The following is a 22,774-nucleotide window of genomic DNA, read 5'->3' as shown; positions in this document are numbered from 1 at the left end:
TTTGGAACTTACAAACAAAGATTGTGAACAAATGTGTTGAGAGGACTGGTCAGCTGTTCGATAGAACATGTATGAGGCAGCAGCTTTTGTTCATTATACCCTAAAGTACTTGCACTAATGGTAGCCAGTCCCACGTAAATTTTTGAAGTCAGCAACTATGTGGGCTGTGGTATGAAGGTATAAAGCAGAAAGGATGAGAGAGTTGCAGGCAGAGAGAGCTCCACGTAGTTGATCAAGGTATGCCCGTTGATGTAATCTTTTTGGATGTCAGTAGATCTTTTGATACTGTCTCTGACAGTAAATGAGTCCAGCACACAGCTGGATAAACACATCATGCGGTGGGTGAGCAATTGGCTCATGAGTTGAGCACAGAGGGTAATAGTGAAGGGGGTAACACCAGACTGGTGACCTGTCACTAGTGGGGCTCCACAGGGCTCCATCTTGGGCCCTCTGCTCTTCAACATCTTCATAATTGACTTGGACACAGGACTGGAAGGGATACTAAGCAAGTTTGGAGATGACACAAAACTGGGAGGAGCTGTTGAGTCCCTCGAAGGCAGGAAGACCCTGCAGACAGACCTCAACAAATTAGAGGACTGGGCAATCACCAGCCATATGAAGTTCAACAAGGGGAAGTGCTGGATTCTACACCTGGGATGGGGCAATTCTGGATTTTCGTACAGACTGGGGAATGAGATGCTGGAAAGCAGTGCTGTGGAAAGGGACCTGGAGGTCCTGGTTGAAGGCAAGTTGAACATGAGTCAGCAGTGCCCTGGCAGCCAGGAAGGCCAACTGTGTCCTGGGGGCATCAGGCAAAGCATCACCAGCCAGTTGAGGAAAGTGGTCACAGCACCAAGCCTGACAGAGTTCAAGAATTATTTGGATGACACCCTCAGGCACATGGTGTGACTCTTGGGGATGGTCCTATGCAGGGCTAAGAGTTGGACTTGGTGATCCATGTAGGTCCCTTCCAACTCAGCATATTCTGTGATTCTGTAAAAGATTTGGCCTCTGCCTGAGCAGTCTTAAGGTGCAAAGTACTTCTTCCTTTCACTTTGCTTGAGTAACCAAGCAGAAGCTTTCCCATGGCCTTGGAGCCTCTAGCAATGGTTAATTGTGCTAAACAACACTTCACCTCTCATCTGCAGTTCTACCTGAAGATTGAGAAATCAGCTGACATTCAGATCAGGGAAAGGAGGAAAGAGGCAGGATCCAAGTGATAGACATCTCAAGCACTTTCTGCTAGAACAAGCCGCTCATCACCATAATTAACAAATCATCCTGTAGTGCTGTATGCTCATGGGCAAAATTATTTTTGCACTCTATTAAGGAAAGTATGTGTTTTGTTCCCAGGAGACTGATGCTGCTCGGAAAAGCATGCTGCGGAAAACATGGCTGTTGGTGGATGAGGTAGGATCTGTAAGATTCAATTTGTACCCTGGGAATTAAATTTTCTATACATGGTACTCTTACATACTTATATATTTGGCTTTTGAAGTTTGTGTTTAACTACCTTGCTGATTTGAGAATGAGAGATTAGCAGTAGGATTTTGGCCTGTAATGTCTATGAGTCCTGTTAACCAGTTCTTGTAGTAATTGAACTCAAAACACTGAGCCCATTGAAACCTAGATGAATCTCCTGTACTGTATTTCAATCCTCTTGTCCAGGCAGCATTATATCCAGATAGTTAGAGGAGCTACAGGAATGATTCTAGCACAGCTATGAATAGATGGCCAGCAGCAATCTGCCTTAACTCTTAGTTGGATGCTTACCCTGAAAAGAACAGAACCGATGCAAGGTTTCTCCTTTTCTCAAGAAGCTTGCCAAAGTCTGTCCTTTTTCTGACAAAATGGGGTCACTTGGCCCTCTATGGTTAGTGTCCAGGGTAAATTATTAGATCCCACTCAAAACCCCACTTGGGTTTCTGGCAAAAAAGTCCTTGTTAGGGGCTGTTGAGAAGACAGTGGAGTTGTGTTCGGAAGAGGAATTCTCATGCAGATCAAAAGTAAATTTTATTGCAAGAAACTTGCCTTTTATAGCTCTCCAATTGAAGATGTAATTAAATATGTTGAGCATGATGGAATTGTACTATCTGCAGCTTGCTATGTTGTGTTGGAGATGGTGGAAAAGATTAGATTCCTTTCAGACATGTTTAATGGTTGCTGTTTCTTTCTTCAGAACTTGAAAAAGCACCTGCTGTACTACAGACTGCTGAATGCAGAGAACCCAATGGGATTTGACCTTTATGAGCAACTCCCTCCCATGAGACTGAAGTACCTGCAGATGGTAACACAGAAAGAAAATAAGGAGAATGCACCAGCACTAGACTCATAGCAAAACACTCGTGCAAGAAGAGAGCCAAGGTGAAGAGCTCAGTTCATACTTCACTGATGAAACTACTTGCAGCTCGGATTGTTTTAGAGTTTACCTGGACGTTCTTGGCATCTTCACCAATGAAGCACTGGTAGAATGCTCCCAGCTCTGCAGAACAATACACATCTTGTCAAGATATGACAGTATTTGTGTGTGTGGCCTTTCTGTGTTGAATGTTGGAGCATTTTCCTGCATTTTCTTTCGTGTTGTTCTCCTTCTTCCAAGAGAAGGTGAGGATGTGTCTGAAAGGCACTGGACTGTTGGATGAGCTGAAGGAAATGGAAAAGCTGTTTCATTCAGTCAGGCTGGAACTAGGTTTTCAAGATGATGTCTGTCTTCTCTAGATCTTTCCCTTGCATTTTTTGTACCCTGAATTTTGAATGGTCCTTTCCCCACACTGTCCCCTGCAAATAGAATGACGATGTAACAGGGAAAAAACTGATCCTGAGAGCTCTTTTTTTTCCTTAATTTTACTGTATATACAAGCAGTTTCTCCAGGATAGTGGTCTGTACATACAGATGTATTGTGTCAGACGTCTAAGAAATATTAATTCCTAGTGCAGTGTTACAAACATGAATATCTTCCTTTGGCTGTCTTCTGGATAATCTCTAAACTGTTTTCTTTTTTCCCTTAATTTGGTTACGTGTATAACAAGATCAAAAATAATTTAGAGAAAAAAAAGTTATCTGCCTGTTTAGCTAGAATATGTTTTGGTTGCCTTCTGAGGAGAATGCAATTTAAACACTGAAGTGGAGTTTCTTAGCTCAAATGTAATTTTAGCAATGTTTAATTTGATCCCACTTATGCATCCAAATTCTGTATTCCAGTGTCAGGCACAAGGGTAAAATACTCTTTGCAAGTGCCACAACTAGTCCAGAATTTACTCTAGGTTAATCCCCCTGGATGTTTTCTTTATGTCCAGTAATTTTTGCAGAACTACAGTCACTCTGGCAGCCTTTTGTTCGGAGAACTTTAACAAGGTTTGTTCATAAGAGTATTTCTGATTTTTTGTTCTTGCAAATAAATTCCTCTAGAAGGTGCAGGGTAATGTGTAGTCTGAAGGCCTAAGCTCCTGTTGTTACCTGTCAAACAGGCCAAGTTAGTTTCCCTCCGAAGAAACCATGCCTGTATTAACCTTGTTCCAGTGAATGTCCCAAGAGGAGTGTGAAACACTGTTAATAGGCCTGCTTGTTGTTATTGAAATTGTTCAGACAAGAAACAAATTCCAGATAGCAACTTTACAGATCCAGAGAATCATTTAGTTTGGAGAAGACCTTTTAAGATCATTGTGTCCAATAATAACAATATCTTTCTTTCACCTAACAGTCAAGAGTTGCTGCCCCCTCAAATGGCTACAAAATCACATAGGGCTTAGGGCATTTGTGACTGTGATGCTGTCTTTGTATTGGCAGTTTTCTTAGTGTACCAGTCCTCCTTAGATTGCCAAAAAATAAACAGTTTCATTTTCCCTTGCCTTATTTCAGATAGGACACGGGCAAAACTGTCATTTCCTTTCAATCTTTTTTCTGCTTTTGTCTAGATGGTGAGAGCCCAGCAGTTGACTTTCAAGAGCAATGGATGGTAAAATTTAAGGACTCCTAGCTGCCCCTTAAAGACCAGCCTTCACCAAGGACTTTGTCTTTTGCTTTTCAGACCTCCAGTTATAAAATCTCTTCCATTTCTTTGTACAAAGTTGAGTTTTGTAATGTATACAGAGTGTAAATAAATATTTTGAGAGCTCTGCAGGTGTTTTTTTGAACTGTGAGACTGCTCTCCTTTATTTAAGTCTTTCTTGAATTTGGACAGTTCTATTTGCAATTTATCAGTATCTTGGGAATGCTACTGCAGTGAGGAAATGCACTAAGCTTTGCAGCTCTGTAAGAAAGCTCCTCAAGCCAAAAATGACATGTTGTGTGATGGGTCAGTAACACAGGGTACCAAATGCTGTGTGTACCTGGGGAAGGTGCAGAGTGGGTATTGTGATTTGTCACATGCCACAGGTGGGAAGACAGTAAAATACTGTCCTTGTATGGTCTTTGAAATTGATGCAAGTATCAACAATGGAGGGAAGGAAAAGAAAGGATCTCAAATAGTTCTTCAGGCCACAGACATGTGCAGAAAATTCTAAGGCTGCTGCATGTGAGTTTTCAAAATGTTGACTGTCACTTGAGGTGGTACAGCAGTCCTAAGCTTGAAATTTTTAAGGCTTTGGGCAGCCTTTTACCAGATTTCTCTGCAGAACACTAGAGGGCATTGCTATGTCTAGTTTAAATTCAAGCTTTCTCAGCTTCAGTGCGATTGGGACTTGGGAAAAAAAAAAAAAAGAAAACAAAAGACCACCAGAAAACAACCAACCCGTAAACATGGTTTGAATTTCCTGTGTTTTTTATTTTTGCAAATACTTTTGGAGCAAGTGTGGAGAATCCAATATTTTATGTGATAGGTTGCTAAGAATTATTTAGTGCTTTGCCAGCAGGAACATTTCAGAAAGATCCTGGTAGAGTGAATGTAAGCTTTAAACTTCAGCTGAATGCAGTCTGAGACAGGACCAAAGCATGCCAGTTCTGTTAATCCAGTTTAATCCTGATCAGAAGAGAAGATGAAGAAAATTAAAACTGTCCCCAAAAAATTGATGTGACTTCTTAAATCCTTATTGAAAGCTTAAGATTTCCTTGAGAAGAAAATAATTCTGCTGAAATAAGACCCACAAATAGGTTTCTGGGGTTGAAGTGGTTCTAACTCAGAACAATGTACGTTGTCTGATAACTCTCATCAGAAGTCAACAAAACCAGCAACAACCACCAAATAAAAAAATCCCTGCCTGTCTTTTCATTTTTAAAACCAAAAAAAAGCCTCATCTTTTGGTCCTTTGTGGCTAGAAAATGCTTGGTTTCATCCAAGTTACTGGTGTTGTTCCATGTGGATAATGATGGAATCTATGTGGTACAAATTTAGCAGGGGCTGTGCTGGAAAGCAGCAACAGTGTGTTTTTAAAAATGGTTGATTGTACTGGAGGTGAGTTGAAGGTAATGCTTTTATTATTGCTGTTGAGTTGGTAGGTAAGATGGTGGGGCTGTAATGGTTTTGCATCCATAACTTTAATGGCAGAAGTTTTCTGCATTCTACTGAATCTCTTTTTGCATTTTGGAATGAGAGAGTCTTCCCATCAGCTTGGAAGGACGTCCTTTTTTGCCTAGAAAAAATGGAGTTGATTTGTGATCCTTCAACTGTGTGAGTGGTTTGAATTCCCTTAGTTTAGAATCCCTATGTGGTGACTTGGCCCACTTGGCTGAGTAGGGGCAGTTCCCAAAAAAGTTGTTGGCAATTCAGTGGTTGACAGTACTACACACTGAGGTAGGACGAAGCCTGGCAGAAGAAAGTAATGAGTTAGGCAAGGAAGAAATCAAACCAGAACTGAAACTGTGTTATATGGGAACTTTTTAACAGTACACATGAGGCATTATATAATTAAAGCACTTGCATTCCTCTGTATTTATTGACTCCTTCAGTTTGACAGTGGAATTTAATAAGCCATTTCTAGACTAATGCATTCTGTCTGGCCACTTAATATCAGGCAAACCCTAAACACTTTTGCTGATGAAGTCATGAACAAGATGTGGGTGTATAAATATACTATGGGTCAGACAAGTGCATTTCTTTCGGTGTCAGACAGAAAGTAGAGCAGAAGGGCATTTTTATCATTCCTTTTGCTCCTTCCTAGTTCTGCAAAGTTCTCCTTGGAAATCTCTCATTGATGAAGGTGCTGCCTCCAGCTAGTTGTCCTATTTGAGGGGCAAAACAAATTTATTCCCATCAGTTTTCAGAAGCTCATATAAGCTCTCCATTCACAAAGCTGGTCCTCTAATATTCCTTGTTTAAATAACTTCATGGTAATTTACTGGCCTTTTCCTCTAGTTTTTAAAAATTGGCTTCCCCTCTCCCTTTGAATGGAGAATGTGCACTGAAGCCATGCTCTCAGAACTGTGTTTTGCATGATAAGTAGTGGTTGCAATCAGGGGTAAATTGGCCACTGTCTGCTCCCCTCCCTCCCTTTTTCTGTGATAATCTTGAGTCTCAAAACAGCTGCTGCAAAAATGCTATCTGTAGGTTTCTGGGCAGCCAACAAAGAGCTCCAATTCAACCTGACTGAGGACCAGATGCTTTACTGGCAGCGTTCAGAGCCTCCAGCCAAAGCTGCCCTGAGCAATAGTTGTGAGCAGGTTACTAACAAACAAAGGACAAAGGAATCTCCTTTATTCTGCCCCTGGGCAACTTTTCTGCAGTACTTTGCTGTCTGTTGAGCAACCAGCTCATAAGTCCAGCCAGAGTGATGGATATTTCCAGAAAGTACTGTGTATGGACATCATAATGAAGTCTAAGGCATATGGGGAAGGCAAGTGGCACCTACCCGCTGTATCCCTCTTCCCTAATCTAATATGGATGACAAACCAGACCAGTGAAGCCAATGGTCATTACAAAGCAGCTGCTTGTCCAGACCACAACACAAAGTGGGGTTGTGTGCTGGAGAAATACTACTGCTGTCAAAGCAGAGCCACACAGGTGACAGTGTGTGCTAAAATCTGAGGCCTCAGTTGATGAGTAGAGCTGGAAGGAAGTTTTGTGGAACAATCTGAGTGCTAGGAGCCCATTCTGAGTGGCAACAGCTGTGGGGCTGGGCAAGTAACAGGGAACACCTGGGCCCAGCTCTAACCCTCAGGGAGTTTGGGGAGAGGCCATCTTCTTCCTCCTCCTCCTCCTCCTCCTCCTCCTCCATCATCATCATCATCATCATCATCATCATCATCATCATCATCATCATCATCATCATCATCAGGTAAATACTTTGTTTTATCCATTTTTTTCTGCTTCCCTGGAGTGCTGGGTGGCTACTGACCTTGCTCTCCAACCACAGTAACCAGTTTGAAGCTTTGGGATGGGACAAAGGGAAGGTGAGTGAGCCAGTGAGCTTGGGGAGTGGCTCAGCTTTTAGATGTTGTTTCTAGGTCTCTCAGATTGAGATGAAATTTGTGGTTTCCCCTCTCTCTCCACGATGTCCCTAATCCCCAGTACTCCCTTCATTTGTTTTCTTCCATATCTCTCAATCACTAGACTCTCCTTCCCTTCGCATTTGTTTGCCTTTCTGTTTTCAGTTTTCCGCCATAATAGTAACTTCTAGTTCTTCTCTGTTGGCTTTTCTCACTCTTTTGGCTGTTTGTAGAAGCAATCCATAATTCAACAGTTAAACTGGAGAACTGAGATGTCACTGCTGAGTTTGAGGTGGAAGCTCACGTCTCTTGGGGTGTTCATCTGAAGGTCTGGGCAGATGTCCATAAATAACATGCACAACATGCCCATTTGGAAACCTTACGGCAAAGAAGGCTGTAACTTTACTTTTAAGACTCATGCTGCGTAGGTGGTGTAAGCACACCACACCATTTGGGTCTGATCTGTCAGCTATTTGATGACACTTTAGCAATTAATCTTTTGGATCTGTCTTCTTGAAAGGACTTAGCTGTATTAACTGACTTTTTACTGTTACTGCTTCCACCACGGCAAATGTTTGCCTCACAAAATGAAGGAGCACATCTCCACAACAGTATTCTAGGCTTCCTCAGTGCACATGGACCTTTATTAGCAGCTTCCAGCACAGTGCATGTTTGGAGTGGCTCTTTGTTATCTCAAGAGTAGCAGGAAGTGCAAAGAGCTCCGAATTAACTTCAGGTATTGCACTGCTGGCAATGAATTGTAGTTTCAAAGGAGAGCGACATAGTACGATGATACAATGACAGCCACTGTGAAGGTATGTTGTTAGCATCTTCCACAAAAAAACCAGCTTGTTACTCCTGGCATCAATGTATCTTTCAATATAGATTATAAAAAACAAATTTAGAATTATACAAAAGTTTCTCTAAACCATCATGCATCTCTTGTCTCTGACATGAGTGTCAGCTCACTCAGAAAATGTTAGTTGTGCTGCCACCCAGAAGACACCACAGATGGTGGCTCATTTTTGTTCCTCTTGGTACTGTCTGCTGTAAGATTGATCAGGTTTGGATCGATGAAATTATTTGGGCAGGAGCTGCCATTACTCTCCTCCTATCTGTCCGCTGTTAAAAGAAGTGGGAGGAAAGGGGATATAAAATAACTTCTTAGTGTCTTTCTCTCTTTGGTACTGTTTTGTGAACACTTAAAATGTTTATGAAGGAGAGTATGGGCTTGCTGACCATGCTTCTTTGCAGTGAGCTCTTATCAGCAATTTTTATATTTTATAGCTTCTGAAGCTTTTTCATTTTTAAGGGAGGGGTGTGGACTTGTATTTTTTGTGGCAGAAAAATTTGCAGGATAAAATTAGGATGCAGAACTTTGGGTATCTATAAATAACTACCCCAGTGCAATGTGAGTCAAAGCTTTTCATTCTCAGCATGCACTGGTGCAAAGGCGGCCAAGCATTGCACCATTGGAAAAGTTAGTAGGTGCCCATGCGTATTTTGCAGAGCTTCTCTAGATTTATTATATTATTACTAATACTGTTTTAGGGACAATATAAATTGTCTTCTTGTATGAGTCTCTTTTCCTACCAAGATACTTTTGAGATTAGGAAACTATTCTCAGCTTTGCAACTTAACTTTTCCTTTGAACCAGAAATCTACTGCTTTCTGTAGTTATTTATTTTGGTGATTCCTATGCCTAGCTGCACATGGAAGAAAGATGCAATAAGCCTACAGGTAGCATGGAATTCTTGGCTTTTGCTTAAACATAAAATGCCATTTTATAGTCAGACTAAACCCTTGACAAGAACAGACCCTCCTGGAAACAATATTAAGGCACATGGAATATAAGGGGGTGATTAGTGACAGCCCACGTGGCTTCACTAAAAGCAAATGGTGCCTGGCAAATTTGGAGGCCTGCGATCTGGTTGTGGCATTGGTAGATAAGGGAAGAGCAACTGACATCATCCACTTAGACTTGTGCAAAGCATTCGAGACTGTCCTGCATGACATCCTTGTCTCAGGCTGGACAGGGATTTGAGCAATTAGGTCTAGTGGAAGGTGTCCCTGCCTATGGCAGGGTGGCTTGGACTATATGATCTTTCAGGGCCCTTCCAACTCAAACCATTCTATGAATTTCTAGAATACAGTTTCTGGTCTAAACTAAAGAAAAATATGATGCACTCCAGAAAGACAATTAGCCTGAGATTAAGGTAATTTCTCATTATGGAGGAGACCCCCATTACCATGCTAACAGCTTTTCTAATGTGATTTTCCCAATTTTCTGAAGTTTCCACTTTCCATGCTACAGTGAACTTAAATGCGATGATGTTAAAACTGTATCCAAAATAGAATACCTATTTTCGTATTCATCTTCAATAGACTATGAAGAATTGTTATAGGAAAAATGTTCTGAAGTGTGATAAATGTGTTTTGTGGTTTAGTTCAGGCTTCTTTTTTGTTAACCACATACCCTTCCAACAAACTGTGCTAAATCAGTAACTGGAGGATATTCCCACAGTTTTCTTACTACATACTATAAGTTAATTTTTACCGATGCCTTTTTGGCTTGCCAGCTTTTCCCCAGTGCAAGAGAAACAGGAAAGAGTGAGCATAAGAGTTCTACTGGAGTTGTGTTCTCCTGACTCCAGTGCACAATGTTTTACCAGGAAGTTGCATGCATTAAAAAAGCTGTTGTGGGCTCTTATTCTGCAGGCTCATCAAAGAAGCAAGTGCCATTATGAGAAACAAATTGTTCTTGGAATCTTTCTCATAAGTTGTGATTAACTTTTGGCTATATAGTCAGACTGTTGAGGTAAATAGACAGTGATGATCAGGAAAATGGTCACCTACTAGGCTTTGCTGGTGAAGGAAACTCGGATGTTCTGCTTTGGTGAGATGCAGGTGAGAACATCTCTGTAATCCCTCTGCATAATAGCCTTGATTGTTTTCCAAGGGAATCTATTCTTAGATCTTAATGGGAATGGAATCATGCCCTCTGTTTAGTAATGCTGAAGGATTACAAGAGGTGAGTGCTGTAAGTAACCATAACTGAGTGCTGCTTTGATGACAAGCTTTCCTTTTCATCTAGCTGCAGAAGAATAACATACTTACCTTGACAGATAGTCGTGAATGGAGATCTCAATCCAAAATAAACCTTCACTGTCAGTATCCAGAGGCCCACCCTGACCCAGGTGTTCTTTTATGTGTGTGCAGGCACAGTCATGTTAAGACCTCACTCTCAAAGTCTCTCAAAGCATAATCTTTCTGGTGACACATGTAATTGTCCTCTTACATTTTTATTAGAGTAAAAATCTACTACATCCATATTTCAAGTCTTCTGTAGCTCCAGCTGCGTGTGCCTTCAGGATTTTATTGCTGCTATATTCCTCTAAGAGATAATTATTGACTATGTTGGGAGACTAACTCCTTACTGAATAGCACAGTTGATGCTTCTGTTGTTTGGTTTCATCTGCTCTCTCATCCACACTTGTGGGTTTCCATACTGAATGAACCCCAAGGAGTTTTGGATTGTTTGGTGATAATATTTGTAAAGAAGTTTTGAAAACAAGCCGTGCTTGTGAGTCTTCCTGGATGGAAGCTGGAAGCTGTGCTTGGGAAAAACCCGTGTGTTTTCCTTTAAGGCCTATCAAAGAGCCCTATCCTTATGTTTTGAAAATTTAGTGGTTTGGATCACTTATAGTTTCACCTGCTGACCATCGACGTGTTCAGTGGCAGTAATTCAGGTAATATCCAAATGACCCAGTCTTGCCCCTGCCATTCTTTGAATATTGTCCCGTAGGCTTATTCAGGGGAACAGGCATAAGCATTCTGCTCTTTTGCATTTGTCATTTATTTGTTAGCTCTCAAAATTTGAGAAGCTCTAATTTCTAGCTACTCTGTTGTGGAAAGGGTTTCACAGAAACCGAACTGCACTGAACACCATAATGAGTTTCTTATCCATTGTACTATGCATCTCCAAATTCCTTAACAAATGTTAAATTTCATAACCCCCATATAGGTGTGGCAATGAGTGCATATACAAAGACCACTTCACCTAGTGCAGAGATAAGGAGGACTCTCTTAGTCATGTATTACTGCACGCAGAAATGCCACAGAGTATTTTAGCCTGGAGAACAGAGTGCTGTATTTAGATGAATCTGTAAGATTGATTTAGGTAGTTACCTAAATTAGATTGTTTCCAGACCAGTGGGATTAAGAACCCACTTTTTGCAAAAAGCGTTATGAGATCTTTAATGATCACACAAGGTCAGGATCTGGTTTTATGTCTTATCTAAAAGACCATGAACTTATAACTAGTGATCTGTCATTGTCTGATCTGACTATCTATTCTAGAGACTACTTTATTTTAGAAGAGATTTGTGTAGCCAGGAGTCTAAATGTCATCAAAGCTTTTAGTCCTTGCTATATTCCTCGCCTGAGGAGGTTTCTAACAAGTTTTTATTATGATGTATCTTTTTGATTTGGTTTTCCCTTTTCATGGCAAGCCAAAATGAGACTTCAAAGAATATTTTTCAGTTTGTATGTCTATCATTTGCTACTGTGCACAGAGCTGCTGATCTATGTGTGAAAATTAATTAATTCTTGGGTTGTTCAGGAGAGTATCTAGTTCTCAATACTTTTTCTGGGTAAGTTCATCTTTTTGGCTGCACGGCCACCTCTCTGTAAGATGCCTCATTACCTCTTACTTTAAAACTGCAGGCATAGCAAACTGCATAAAGGTAGCAGGAGTGTGTATACTGTTCCAGTAGTGCTTTAAGCATTTCACCAGTAACTGTTTTGTGTGTGCTTGTGTACCCAGGTTAAAAAACCTCTAGGAATCATATAAACAAAATCTTTCTGGTATTGTGGCTGTACTCTGAAAAGGCACATGTGAGGAAATTAAGGAAGCTCTTCCTTCCAATTGTTCTTAGCATCTTTAATGTAACTTAGCAGGTGTTTTTGTTTATAGCAGAGATATAGAGTCAGGACCCAGCTCATAACTTCACTGCTTATGTGGTGTAGCCATCTGATTTCCACCCTCTTGCACACATGAGCATATGTGCCCACACAGTTTCCACACTGCCCACAAAAGCACACTCGCTGTAGTGTTGTTTGATAGCACAAAAGTGTGTATTCCTGTGGTTCCTGCCAAGGGCCTGTCTGGCCTGCAGCAGGGAAATGTGTCTGTGGAGTAACATCTCCCTGACTGAGCCAGATGTTATCTGAGATGGGAGAAAATGGACAAAGGGTGCCCAAGGAATGAGCTGTGCCAAGTCCTTCCATCTGTTTACTATGAAGTTTTGTTTAGCCCAAAAAGGATATTGCTGTGCGTCATTGTGCTTTTAGCAGCTTCATTTCAGCAGCAGCAGAGGAGGTGAAATTGAAATGAGAAGGTCTTAATTTCAGAGAGAAATAAATCTGTTCAGAGACAAAAGGCTTTTCTCTCTCTCGAGTCACCAATATATTACTACCCTTGATTTGATTTGGAAGCTATTTAGGATGCTGCAGTAACAAGGCTGGCTGGAAGTCTGCGTAACCTCATCACTATCTGGCCATGAATTGCAGACTGTGAGTTGGTCACACCGTACTGTTTGACTCATGGATTCTGAAGGTCAAATTCAACAGCCTTGTTTGAGGGGCATGGTTGGCACCAGCAGTGAAAAGGGATGTATGAGTTTGTAGTGAAATGTATCAGCAAATCAGTCCTTTATGAAGAGGTGGGCGGAGGAGGAAGCCAAGTACAAAAAAATGAAAATATAACTGGTAGTATTGGACATGAGTCAGAGTTCCTGAATCATCTGGGGAAGTTATGCCAGCCAGGCCTACTTTTCTAGAGGAAACTTCTTGTCCCAGAGCTCTGAGCTGGCACATCAAACTTGAAAGTCTTGCTTCATGCTTTTGTGCCCTGTGGGCTCTGCTGTTTAGAATACCTTAGACTAATCCAACAGCCTGAACAACTAAGGGCTGACCAAACTAAAGCTTGTTATTAAGGACATTGTCCAAAGGCCTTTTAAAAACTGTCAGGCTTGGGGCATCAACCACCTCTTTAGGAAGTCTGTTCTAGTGTTTAACCAGACTCTCAGTAAATAAATGTTTTCAAATGTCCCTAGTGCAGTTTTGAACTATGCCCCTGTGCCCTCCCTCTGGATCCCAGGGAGAAGAGCTCAGTACCTCCCTCTCCACTCAGCCTTCTTGGGAACCTGCAGAGTGCAATGAGGTCACCCCTCAGCCTCCTCATCTCCAAACTAGATAAACCCCAAATCCTCAGCTACTCCTCACAGGACATTCATTCCAGCCCCTTCACCAGCTTTATTGCCCTGCCCTGGACATATTCAAGGACCTTCACTCCCTTAAATTATGAGACCTAGAACTGTCCACAATATTCAAAGCAAGGCTGCATCTATGCTGATTACAGCAGGGTAATCACCACTTTTGAGCAGCTGGTGATGTTGTGTTTGATGCATCAAGGATGGGTTTGCCCTCTCAGACACCAGGGCACATACTGAGACTGCTACTGACCAGCACCTCCAGATCCCTGTTAGCAGGGCTTCTCTCCAGCTACTCCTTTCCCAGTTTATACTTGTGCCAGCATTACTCTGCTCTTGGTGCAGAAGTAGGCATTTCAATTTGTTAAATTTCATCCCATTAATTGTAACCCACTGCTCCAATCTATGTAGATCTCTGCAAGGCCTCTTATCAGCAAACTTGCTAATGGTCCATTCAGCTCTTTCATCTGGATTGTTGAACAGAACTGGCTCTAGAATTGAACCCTGAGGAATACCCTTAATGTTGATGCCTCAAAATTTGATCCTTGACTCACTGACCCTCCATACGTTTTCTTTCTTCCCCCCGCCTTCCTCCGCCCAGTATATCTCAGAGCAGTCTATAAACATTAATGCTCTAAGCAACTTGATGCCTGCTTTAAATGGTCTGTTTCCTTCTCTTCTTTGACAGATGGGAAAATGCAGCACAGACTGCTAAGATGGTTGTGTGAGGTCTCACTAAACCAATTGACAGAGGGAGCGTAACCCCTGTGCAAGACTTTCTCTTCCTTTCTGTAACCAAGTCCCTCTCATTGTTTTTGTGGAAGTTCAGTTTTCACAGCCTTTGTACTGACTGGTGACTCTTATGCTGGGATGCCCAAATAAGATCTTTTGATAGCACCTCACCTCAACAAAAATTCACCTTTTAAAATATATTGTTTATCCAATACAATTTCAAACTTATGTCCCGGATCTTGCAGAAAGCTTGATGGCAGAGCCTGCTCTCGCTAAGCCTTTAGGATCCTGATGAGGTGCATCTGCCACCATGGCTGACTCCCAAATGACTGTTGCTGCAGGTGCAGACAAGTGCATTCCAACACAAATATGTCGTTAGTTTCCTTCAGGAAAGATGTCTGGGGAATCCTGCTATCCAGTCAATTTGAAACAGTGTAACAGAGCAGAAAGCAAATGTATTGAGTCCCTGAGTGTTCCACGGGAAACTGGTGAGTGAGTAGAAGGCATGTGGGCATCTGTTGGTTTCTGCTGAGGGAACAGCTCAGCTATTTTTGCCCATGTCTGCTCAGCCTGGCAGGAGCCAGCTGGTCATTTACACATGCCTATGGGCAGGCCATTCAGTATCTCTGAGAGTCCAGACTGGCCAGAGAGTATCCTGCCCTTCCAGTGTGCCCCTCTATGAAACAGGGAAAGGCACAGAAGCCTGAAACTACCAAGTCAGGTTTAGGACATATGGATGAGAATGTACTGGGAGATAATCCATAACAAACTGAACTTCCTCCATCCCATTGTTTATGGAATAAGGGGGTTTGTATTATTATTTTTTTCCATTGCATTAACTGTTATATATGTGTGGCATATATATATATATATATCTCCATATCTCAAAGAAAATATGGTGGTAATTGCTTGGCTGGCAGAAAGAGAGAATGCCAAGCACTTGAGATTCTGTTGAAGCGTTTTGTAGCAGGGAAGCAAAGAAAAATGTATTTACATCGGTATGCATGTAGGTGGTGTGGCATGATCTGTGAATCAGCAGGAGGGCTGTATATGTAAAGAAATGGTAAATGGTAGCAATGAGACTGAGGAGCAGTGTCCTGGGCAGGCATGAGTGTTGCTGAAGGGCTGTTCTGTTCAAGGCCTTAACTAATGACCTGCGAAATAACAAATAGCCCATTAGTTCACTGATGCTGCTAATGTGGAAAGTGTTGTTGAATACTAGATAAATGCAAAGGCAACTAAAATGTTGAAATCTGGACAGAAGTCAATACAGCAGAATTTAAACAGGAGAGATCACTTGAAACCTGGCTTAACTAGAGAAATAAATGTGTACAAAAAGAGGTTGAGAATGGTCAGCTTAGGCTCCTTAGGAGCAACGTGCCAACTGAAGTCTTTGGGCTTGAGTGTGAACAAACCGAGGTCTTTTCCCAGGGATTGAGGCGCCAATAAACTGTCTTGTTTTATGCAATTTGGAGCTGTCATCCAAGGGACATCCTACAACAAAACTTCCCTGAACAAGACTGCTTCCTGAATGAGTAGAGAGAGTTTCAGATGCAGAGTGCAGTGCAATATTTCAAATGTGGTGATGTGGTCTTTTGAGTAGATCCTATAAAAATAATGAAAATAAAATCAAAAGACCAGTTTTATATTAACTTGGAAGCCAAAGAGGAGGAGAAATAGTAAAGAGATAAACCGTTTTGGAAGAAGCGTTCCCAGAAGAATAGTGGGGATTAGTGGGAGGAAAATATGTACAGAAATTATCCCTATTGTTTGTTTTGAATAACAAACTTGTACATAGAAAACCTAGGGCATCTACACTACAGTAGCCAAAGTTCCAGAAATTCTCTGCTTAGCTTGGGACTCAGAGGAAACTTTAAGATGCAGTTTCCTTATGTGGAATGTGCTTGGAGGAATTCTTCTCTTATGCTTGAGAACACACACACCAAAAAAAAAAAAAAAAAAAAAAAAAAAAAAAAAAAAAAAAAAAAAAAAAAAAAAAAAAAAAAAAAAAAAAAAAAAAATCAAAGAGCGGTGACTTTTCTCAGATCCTTCCCATTTGCACTTTGACTGTGCTTCATTCTCTTTCTGGCTGGAACCAGACCTCAGCCTTCAGTGTATATTCCGATGGGCTGTTCAGGTACAAACATATTTTCCCAGAAAACCTCAGGCATGTCAAGCTGCAGCAAAGGGACATGCTGTGGTACCAGATTGTGTGGCACTGTGAATCCTCTCTAGACTGATCTGCCTGCATGGTTCCTGGAGGCAGTCCATACACTTCAGAGAATGTGCTGGTAAGTAACACTATTTCTTCGAAGAATCATAGACACAATTGTTTTTGCATCGAGTTATTTTCTCTGACTAGAAAGGGCAAGGCTTTCTTTCCTTTCAAATGTCCCTGAACTGTTGGTTGATTTTTGGCTTCTCCCAGGTTTCTCTGCTCTCTGTAGTCTCCTCTGTGACATGCTGGGATGGGAGATCATATCTTTGTACCCCCAAACACCTTTCTGTCAGTCTATTCCCCTAGTTGTTCTTGTTTGATGGAATAATTGCAAACTCACTTACTATGCCTAGGGAAGGGGCAGGAAGAAATCAATCTTTGATGCCATTAAAAGTACAGACAAAAACCCCAAAACAAAACAGATTCCCTTGAGGGTATCAAGGCTTTTAATGTCATTTGCATGTGGCTTGATTTCTGCTAATGAACAAGCTGTTTGTTTAGGGCTCTTAAATGATGCTTTTGCCTCAAGGGTTCTGCTGAAAGAAGGGATGGGAGAAAGGAAAAGGGCAGAAGAATAATACATAATTCCAGAGGACAGTTACGTGAATTGTGAGATTTTTTTTTTTATTTATTTTTTTTATTTTTTTTTTTAAAGCTAGTGGAGCTGCTCTAATTTGCAATCCTCAGGCAGCTCCTCTGTCATTTGCAAGGTCAGGATTTTCTGGCTTGCTCGAAGGGGATGCTCTCTGACCAATGAGGCATGAAATAGCAGTTGGAGAAGGGCTTGATAAATATTGATTCAGAAATTGCCATGGCTGCTGACTCTGCGATTGGCCTGTTTATCCAGCAAATGGAAGAGGAATGGAAAGAAGTTGCCCATTTCTCAGTGATGGTGGCACATGCATTTTTCAACACTGTCCTAGATACAGGTTCTGAAAGCTTAACCCAGCAAGTTTTTTCAGGACAGCATTAATCCGTTGTGGCAGATTAGACTTTGCAACCCTTTCTCATGCCAGGAGCCTTCCCTTCTTAGTTTCATTAGACTCTGTGTAGTGGTTACACTGTCCCTCCAGGAGGAGGGAAGTTTTCCCACACAAGCAGGATAGGCAATTTGCTGCTTTGGGGAATATCTGACCTGTGTTCAGACTAAAATGAGTACACACTACTTGTGCTCTAAGCTGAATGAAAGATGTCTCTGTTAGTCAGCTGTGAGCCTGAATCTGTGGTTCCCCTCTGAATGGTTTATGTCTCCTACACTGCTGTGTCTCAGCAATATAGAATGTGAACCAGCAGAGTGATGTCAAACCGCTTCAGTATTTTGCATTATGCCGTTGTGTCAGTGCTAACCTGCTATGAGGGACACAAAATTGCCAACTCAAACCTGAATTAAAAGCCAGAATTACTGTAATTAATTCAAGTTCAGTGTTGCACTAATGCAGTTACCAGGTTCTTGGAATATATCAGAGTACAGGTAAAAATGCGCTTAACATCTGACTGCTGTTCTCAGTGGAGGCATCTCCTGAGTGAGCTGTTTCCAAATGCCACCTGAGCTTAGGGCTACCCTGGCAAGTGCTGAAGGGTTGTCCCTTTTCTATACACTTGAAAGAAACCGCATGTTTATGCAGTGCCTCCTATCCATGCTTTCAGTGTTAAATTTGAAATTTACACATAAATCCTAAGAGCCAATCTCTGAGTCTATTCTGCCACAGGAGTTTTAACACCTTCCAGTCTTTCTGATCTAGAATTTCAGTATGTTCAAACCTGTACAACATGAATGGGTGTGATTTTATTTCCTTTAAATTTCTGTGGCTTTGGTAAAGATACTTCAACTGCTAAGGTGGCTGGAGACTTCTGACAGAATCAGGAACTCCCTAGATTAAATGTGGTAAATACATATAGTACTGCAGAGAAGGCTGGGAAGAGGTAACATTTGTCCTGAAGAGCTTACGATCTAGGCAAAACAAAAGAGAAAACAGGAGAAACCAAGGCCTGAGTTCAACTGTGTGGAATCTTTCTGTGAATTAAGAATAAACTGAAAAAAAAAATCGCAATTTTCATATTATCTTCATTAGCCATTTTTGTCTGAATTTGCTGATGTGTTCTGACTAGATCTGTTTAAAAGCTCCAAATTCACAAATAAGTGATGGTGGTGAGATCAAGAGCTGGTTCCTCAGCATTCCTCTGTCTGATAGCTCAGTTGTCCCCTGAGAGCAGTAAGGTCTATTCCCCAGCTCTTTCTGCGTGTGCACTCAATGCCAGAGTGTAGGACCAAGGGGAAAAGTTCATGACTATGATCTGTGGTTAGCCTGACCTATGACAGTGTCTCAGGCCCAGAATAACCATCCTTTGACAATACCAGCTCACGTGGGTCCTCCTCCTAAGCTAGCCTGACCCTTTCACAACTAGGACCCCAGCCTTTCAGAGACAGAACTGAGGTTACTTCCTTTTACAACAATGCATCAGGATGCTTTGGGGTCTGGTTGCAGAGTACTCTTTGCTTAGCTCCTCTTACCTGGCACACAGGTGTTCCCTGATGCTTTTGTATCCTGGGTGTTGTCAGCAGGTGCTGCTAGCCTTTTGGGCCATGCATCTCGCTTTTCGCTGCCCGTGGAGAATTAGCCTTTTCATAACTTGCTGCTGTGTGCTGGGAGACACCCCATACAGGCCAGCAGGTAGCTTTGTCCTGAGCCTTCGGGGAAGAAAGGGAATTGAGGAACAAAAGCATACAAAAGCAGGTGTTGGCTGCATAGTGACAGGACTCTGCTCTGACACAGTCTTCTCCTCATGTACTCGCTCCTCATGATTGCTCTTCTTGGAGAAATAACCGTCACAGGTCACTGTGCAGTAATACCTCCTTCCTGATAACCTCCTTCAACATGCTTGGGTAATGAGTTGCTTCTAGAGAGGGACACCTTTTATTAACATCTAACCATAAAGAAATATTGCTGTAGGTTGGGGCAGGGCTGAGAGGGGGTGGGGGCAACGGTGTATGGTGAAAACAGAACCAGGAGACTTACATATGTGCCTTTCAAAGAAGCACAGGGCATACAGAATTACCACTGGACATTGATACATTTTCGGAAACCCAGACTGTTAAAACATAGATACAGTGAAACTGCCTGGCTTCTGCTTTCTAAAAGAATTGTGTTTTTTTTTTAAAAAATTCTATTTGGCATTGTCAGGAGGTCAGAACATGAAGATTTTCAAATTGAATGGTCAGTTTTATTCGAGGTTCATATGTAAGCAGGTATGATTCTAGCCAATGATTCTAGCCACATATTGTACTCTACTGTGTGAAAAATTCATACAATATTGCCCTCTAACACCACTAGTCAGTGTGTGCTGATTTCTCAGGTGGTTTATGCTGCAATTTGTGTTTAGAGAAAAAAAAAAGTCCAATATAAAAACAAAATAAAACTTTACTTTTTATAAAGCAGCAATAAAGTAATGGTATATTGCCTTTGAAATTGCATAGTTACTTTTTTTTTTTTTTTTTAATAATTGCACTAACACAGGTTTTCCACAGTTGGTGATTTTTGTACACCAGTCTGTTATATAGGAGAGGTGACTCATTACTAGATACAGCCTTTTATTATCAGATACTGTAATAATAAGAAACCACTTCTGATCCAATTATTAATTATCTGAAATTGAAAAGAGGGTTTTGGGATCCTGGCTGATCTCTTATGACGATGCAAGAATGGTAGGAATGGATTAGTCTCTTTAAGATTTCCTGTAAGAAGGCTGTGAAACTACAGATTAAGCAGTAAAAGCTGATAAAATGCCCTCTGTCAGAGAAAGATGGTTTAGGTGAAATGTTAGTCCCCAGACTTCAAGGTGAATAAGATAATACAAGAAGTGGAGGACCCTTCTAGTATTGTAAAACAGGGGACTAGGTGGTTCTTGTCTTCCTAGCTGGAACATTATCAGATTTGTTCTCAGAATTTTTTTTTTTTCCAGAATTCCCTGTCCTTGATGTTAAAAATTCATTGGAGCTAAAAAAAAAAAAAAAATCTCCCAGCCATTGCTTTTCCATTCCTGTCTTTGGAATTGTTAGTCCATTATGAACAACATACTGCCATTCCTTTGAAAAGCTAAGGCAGGAAGGTGAGGAAGTAGCCAGACACTAGTTTCTCTTGGAGGACTGTAAGGGTTGGGACCTTTCTTAGGCTTTTGGTATTAGCAAAGAGTCAGTGTGGTCAGTCCGAAATGGTCACACTTGAGAAAGACATACTACAGGACAGTGAATTGGTCTCTCTCTTCTCTCAGTTCTGGCTCAAAGCCTCAAAAAGGCATTTGGTTGTTCCATATTTTGAATTAATTTTAAAACTTGGTATTGATTGTTTGGGCTTAGCCCAGTTTGAAATACCAGGTTTCCCACCAGTCGCATAGCAGTACTGCTCGAGCTTATTCTCCCTGCCAGTCCTGCTGTCTGCTGGGTCTCAGCAACTGCACTGGCTCTTAACGCATAACGTGCTGAGTGGGTGGTTGTGTTGCAACTTGTGTGTTCCTCATTCACTACTGTGCATACCCAAACACTGTACCTACATCTGTCAGGAGAATGTGCTTGGATAAACTTCCCAGGAGTACTGTTATTGGACTTTTATTATAAAATACAGTATAAAATACGTTTAGAATGTAATTCAAAGCATTTTACAAAGAGGTCAATTTCATCATTCCTCTTTTACAGATGTTTATTTCTCAAAGGAAAGAACATGGAAGAGGCATACCTATGGGCTAGAGGAAACTGAGACTAGAGGCAGGCCTGGATTTCCAGTTTTTCACATGCAAGGACACCCTCTGATCCAGCAGGCCTTGCTGCACTGGATGGTGTTTCTGTAGATCAGGGTTTTTTTCAATCATATGGTTATTGTAATTGAGCTGTTATATAAAAGGAAACTCTTATTAGTGTAGCTTCAAATTCTAGATGTTGTTTGTGTCAAGGATTTTGTAACACTAACCTTTCTGAAGCAGCTGTGACAGATGCCTGTGCAGTGGTACTGTCTCTACTCTTAGACACTAGGAAACCAAGGCAGGGAATAAGAAGGTGAATTCCAGAAGTCAGGTTTGGAAGAAGTAGCATGTCAATACATTTGCTGGGAGGAGTTTGCAGGTGTAACAAAGTGATCTGCTTCTTCAAGCCCTGCGTGCACACTCCGTTCTACCCACAAGAGAATTAAAACTGTCAGATGGTGATGAGAACACACGCTCGCAGGCTGTGGCGGTGTTTCCCAGTCATTCTTAACACAAAATGAAGAGGAAATGGTGGAAGACCAATGGTAACAAAGGCAGAAGACCTTGATCTATTTGTGTATTGGAATAACCTGCTCCACATGTCCATCTGGATGCTGACTGCTTGTCCCTGTATTTGGGACAAGATGGGGTGGAGGTTCTTAGTGCTCATTGATAGTGTACAGCAGCTGGTTCAATTTGGACCTTTGATTGCCTGTAGCTCTGGGGCTGTTGAAGCGTGTGTATGTTTGCACATAGCCTAATTAGTGCCATTATCATTGTCATTAATGGCTTTTAATGAAGAACAGATGGTCCTGTCAAGGTCTCAAGCTGTGAAGTTCACTGACCCATTTGTGCTAAAAGGAGGGGGAAAGAAAACAAAAACCCCCTGGTTCCAAATTGAGGGTAGTAGAGGAGAGTGAAAATGAAGGTTGTCCAAACATAAACCTTATGTTTTGCTATACAGCTTTATCTGAAGGCATATGCAGATGCTGGCGAAAACCCTGCTTTCTCTGGGGAAAACAGTGTTTTCTGGTACTTGTGTTCACAAGGCTCTGATACATCAGTTATCTGTGTCATGTTTAAACTGAGACTTCCCCAAAAACTGATGGAGGAAGGAAGGGATTAAGATGATATACCCAGGCCTTGCAAAGGGTCATGACTAACAGGATAGGTCAGTACCAGGGAATTGAGGAAGGAGAGAAAAGGAATATATATTTGGAAGGATTCTCAGTAGTGTCCAAGTAGCCCAAGTGAAGAATCCTAAAGAATTTTAACTTTACCCTCTTATTTTGTTTCACTTTTGCCACAGGCTTGATTGTCACTCACACATGGCCTGACTGACACTTCTGTCCAAGGCTATAATTCCAACTTCTTCTTCCAGAAGATGGAATACTGGCATTCCTCATTAGGCATTCAGATACTAGCAGTAAACACGGCATCTTGGAGGAAACCAATTGG

The 22,774-nt window shown here is 41.5% G+C and overlaps 1 protein-coding gene across 4 annotated transcripts in view; it reads left to right on the top strand.

Annotated features, from left to right (window-relative positions):
• RPAP1 (RNA polymerase II associated protein 1) overlaps positions 1-4,123 on the top strand; it is a 37,512-nt gene extending 33,389 nt beyond the window's left edge. For 2 of the 4 annotated variants that reach the window (XM_027887884.1, XM_027887903.1), the window contains 2 exons: positions 1,354-1,410; positions 2,180-4,123. In XM_027887884.1, the coding sequence (XP_027743685.1) occupies positions 1,354-1,410; positions 2,180-2,335 (213 nt within the window). In that variant the 3' untranslated portion in view covers positions 2,336-4,123. The remainder of the gene's footprint in view (positions 1-1,353; positions 1,411-2,179) is intronic. The other 2 variants (XR_003571665.1, XM_027887895.1) reach the window with 2 other exon arrangements.
• Positions 4,124-22,774: the final 18,651 nt, after the last annotated feature.

Source organism: Empidonax traillii, unplaced genomic scaffold (assembly GCF_003031625.1).
Source record: "Empidonax traillii isolate 1590-97213 ecotype Southwest subspecies unplaced genomic scaffold, ASM303162v1 scaffold11:size2795301, whole genome shotgun sequence".
Taxonomy (NCBI): domain Eukaryota; kingdom Metazoa; phylum Chordata; class Aves; order Passeriformes; family Tyrannidae; genus Empidonax; species Empidonax traillii.
The sequence above is the reverse complement of the archived record's forward strand: the minus strand, read 5'-3'. Positions and strand labels throughout refer to the sequence as shown.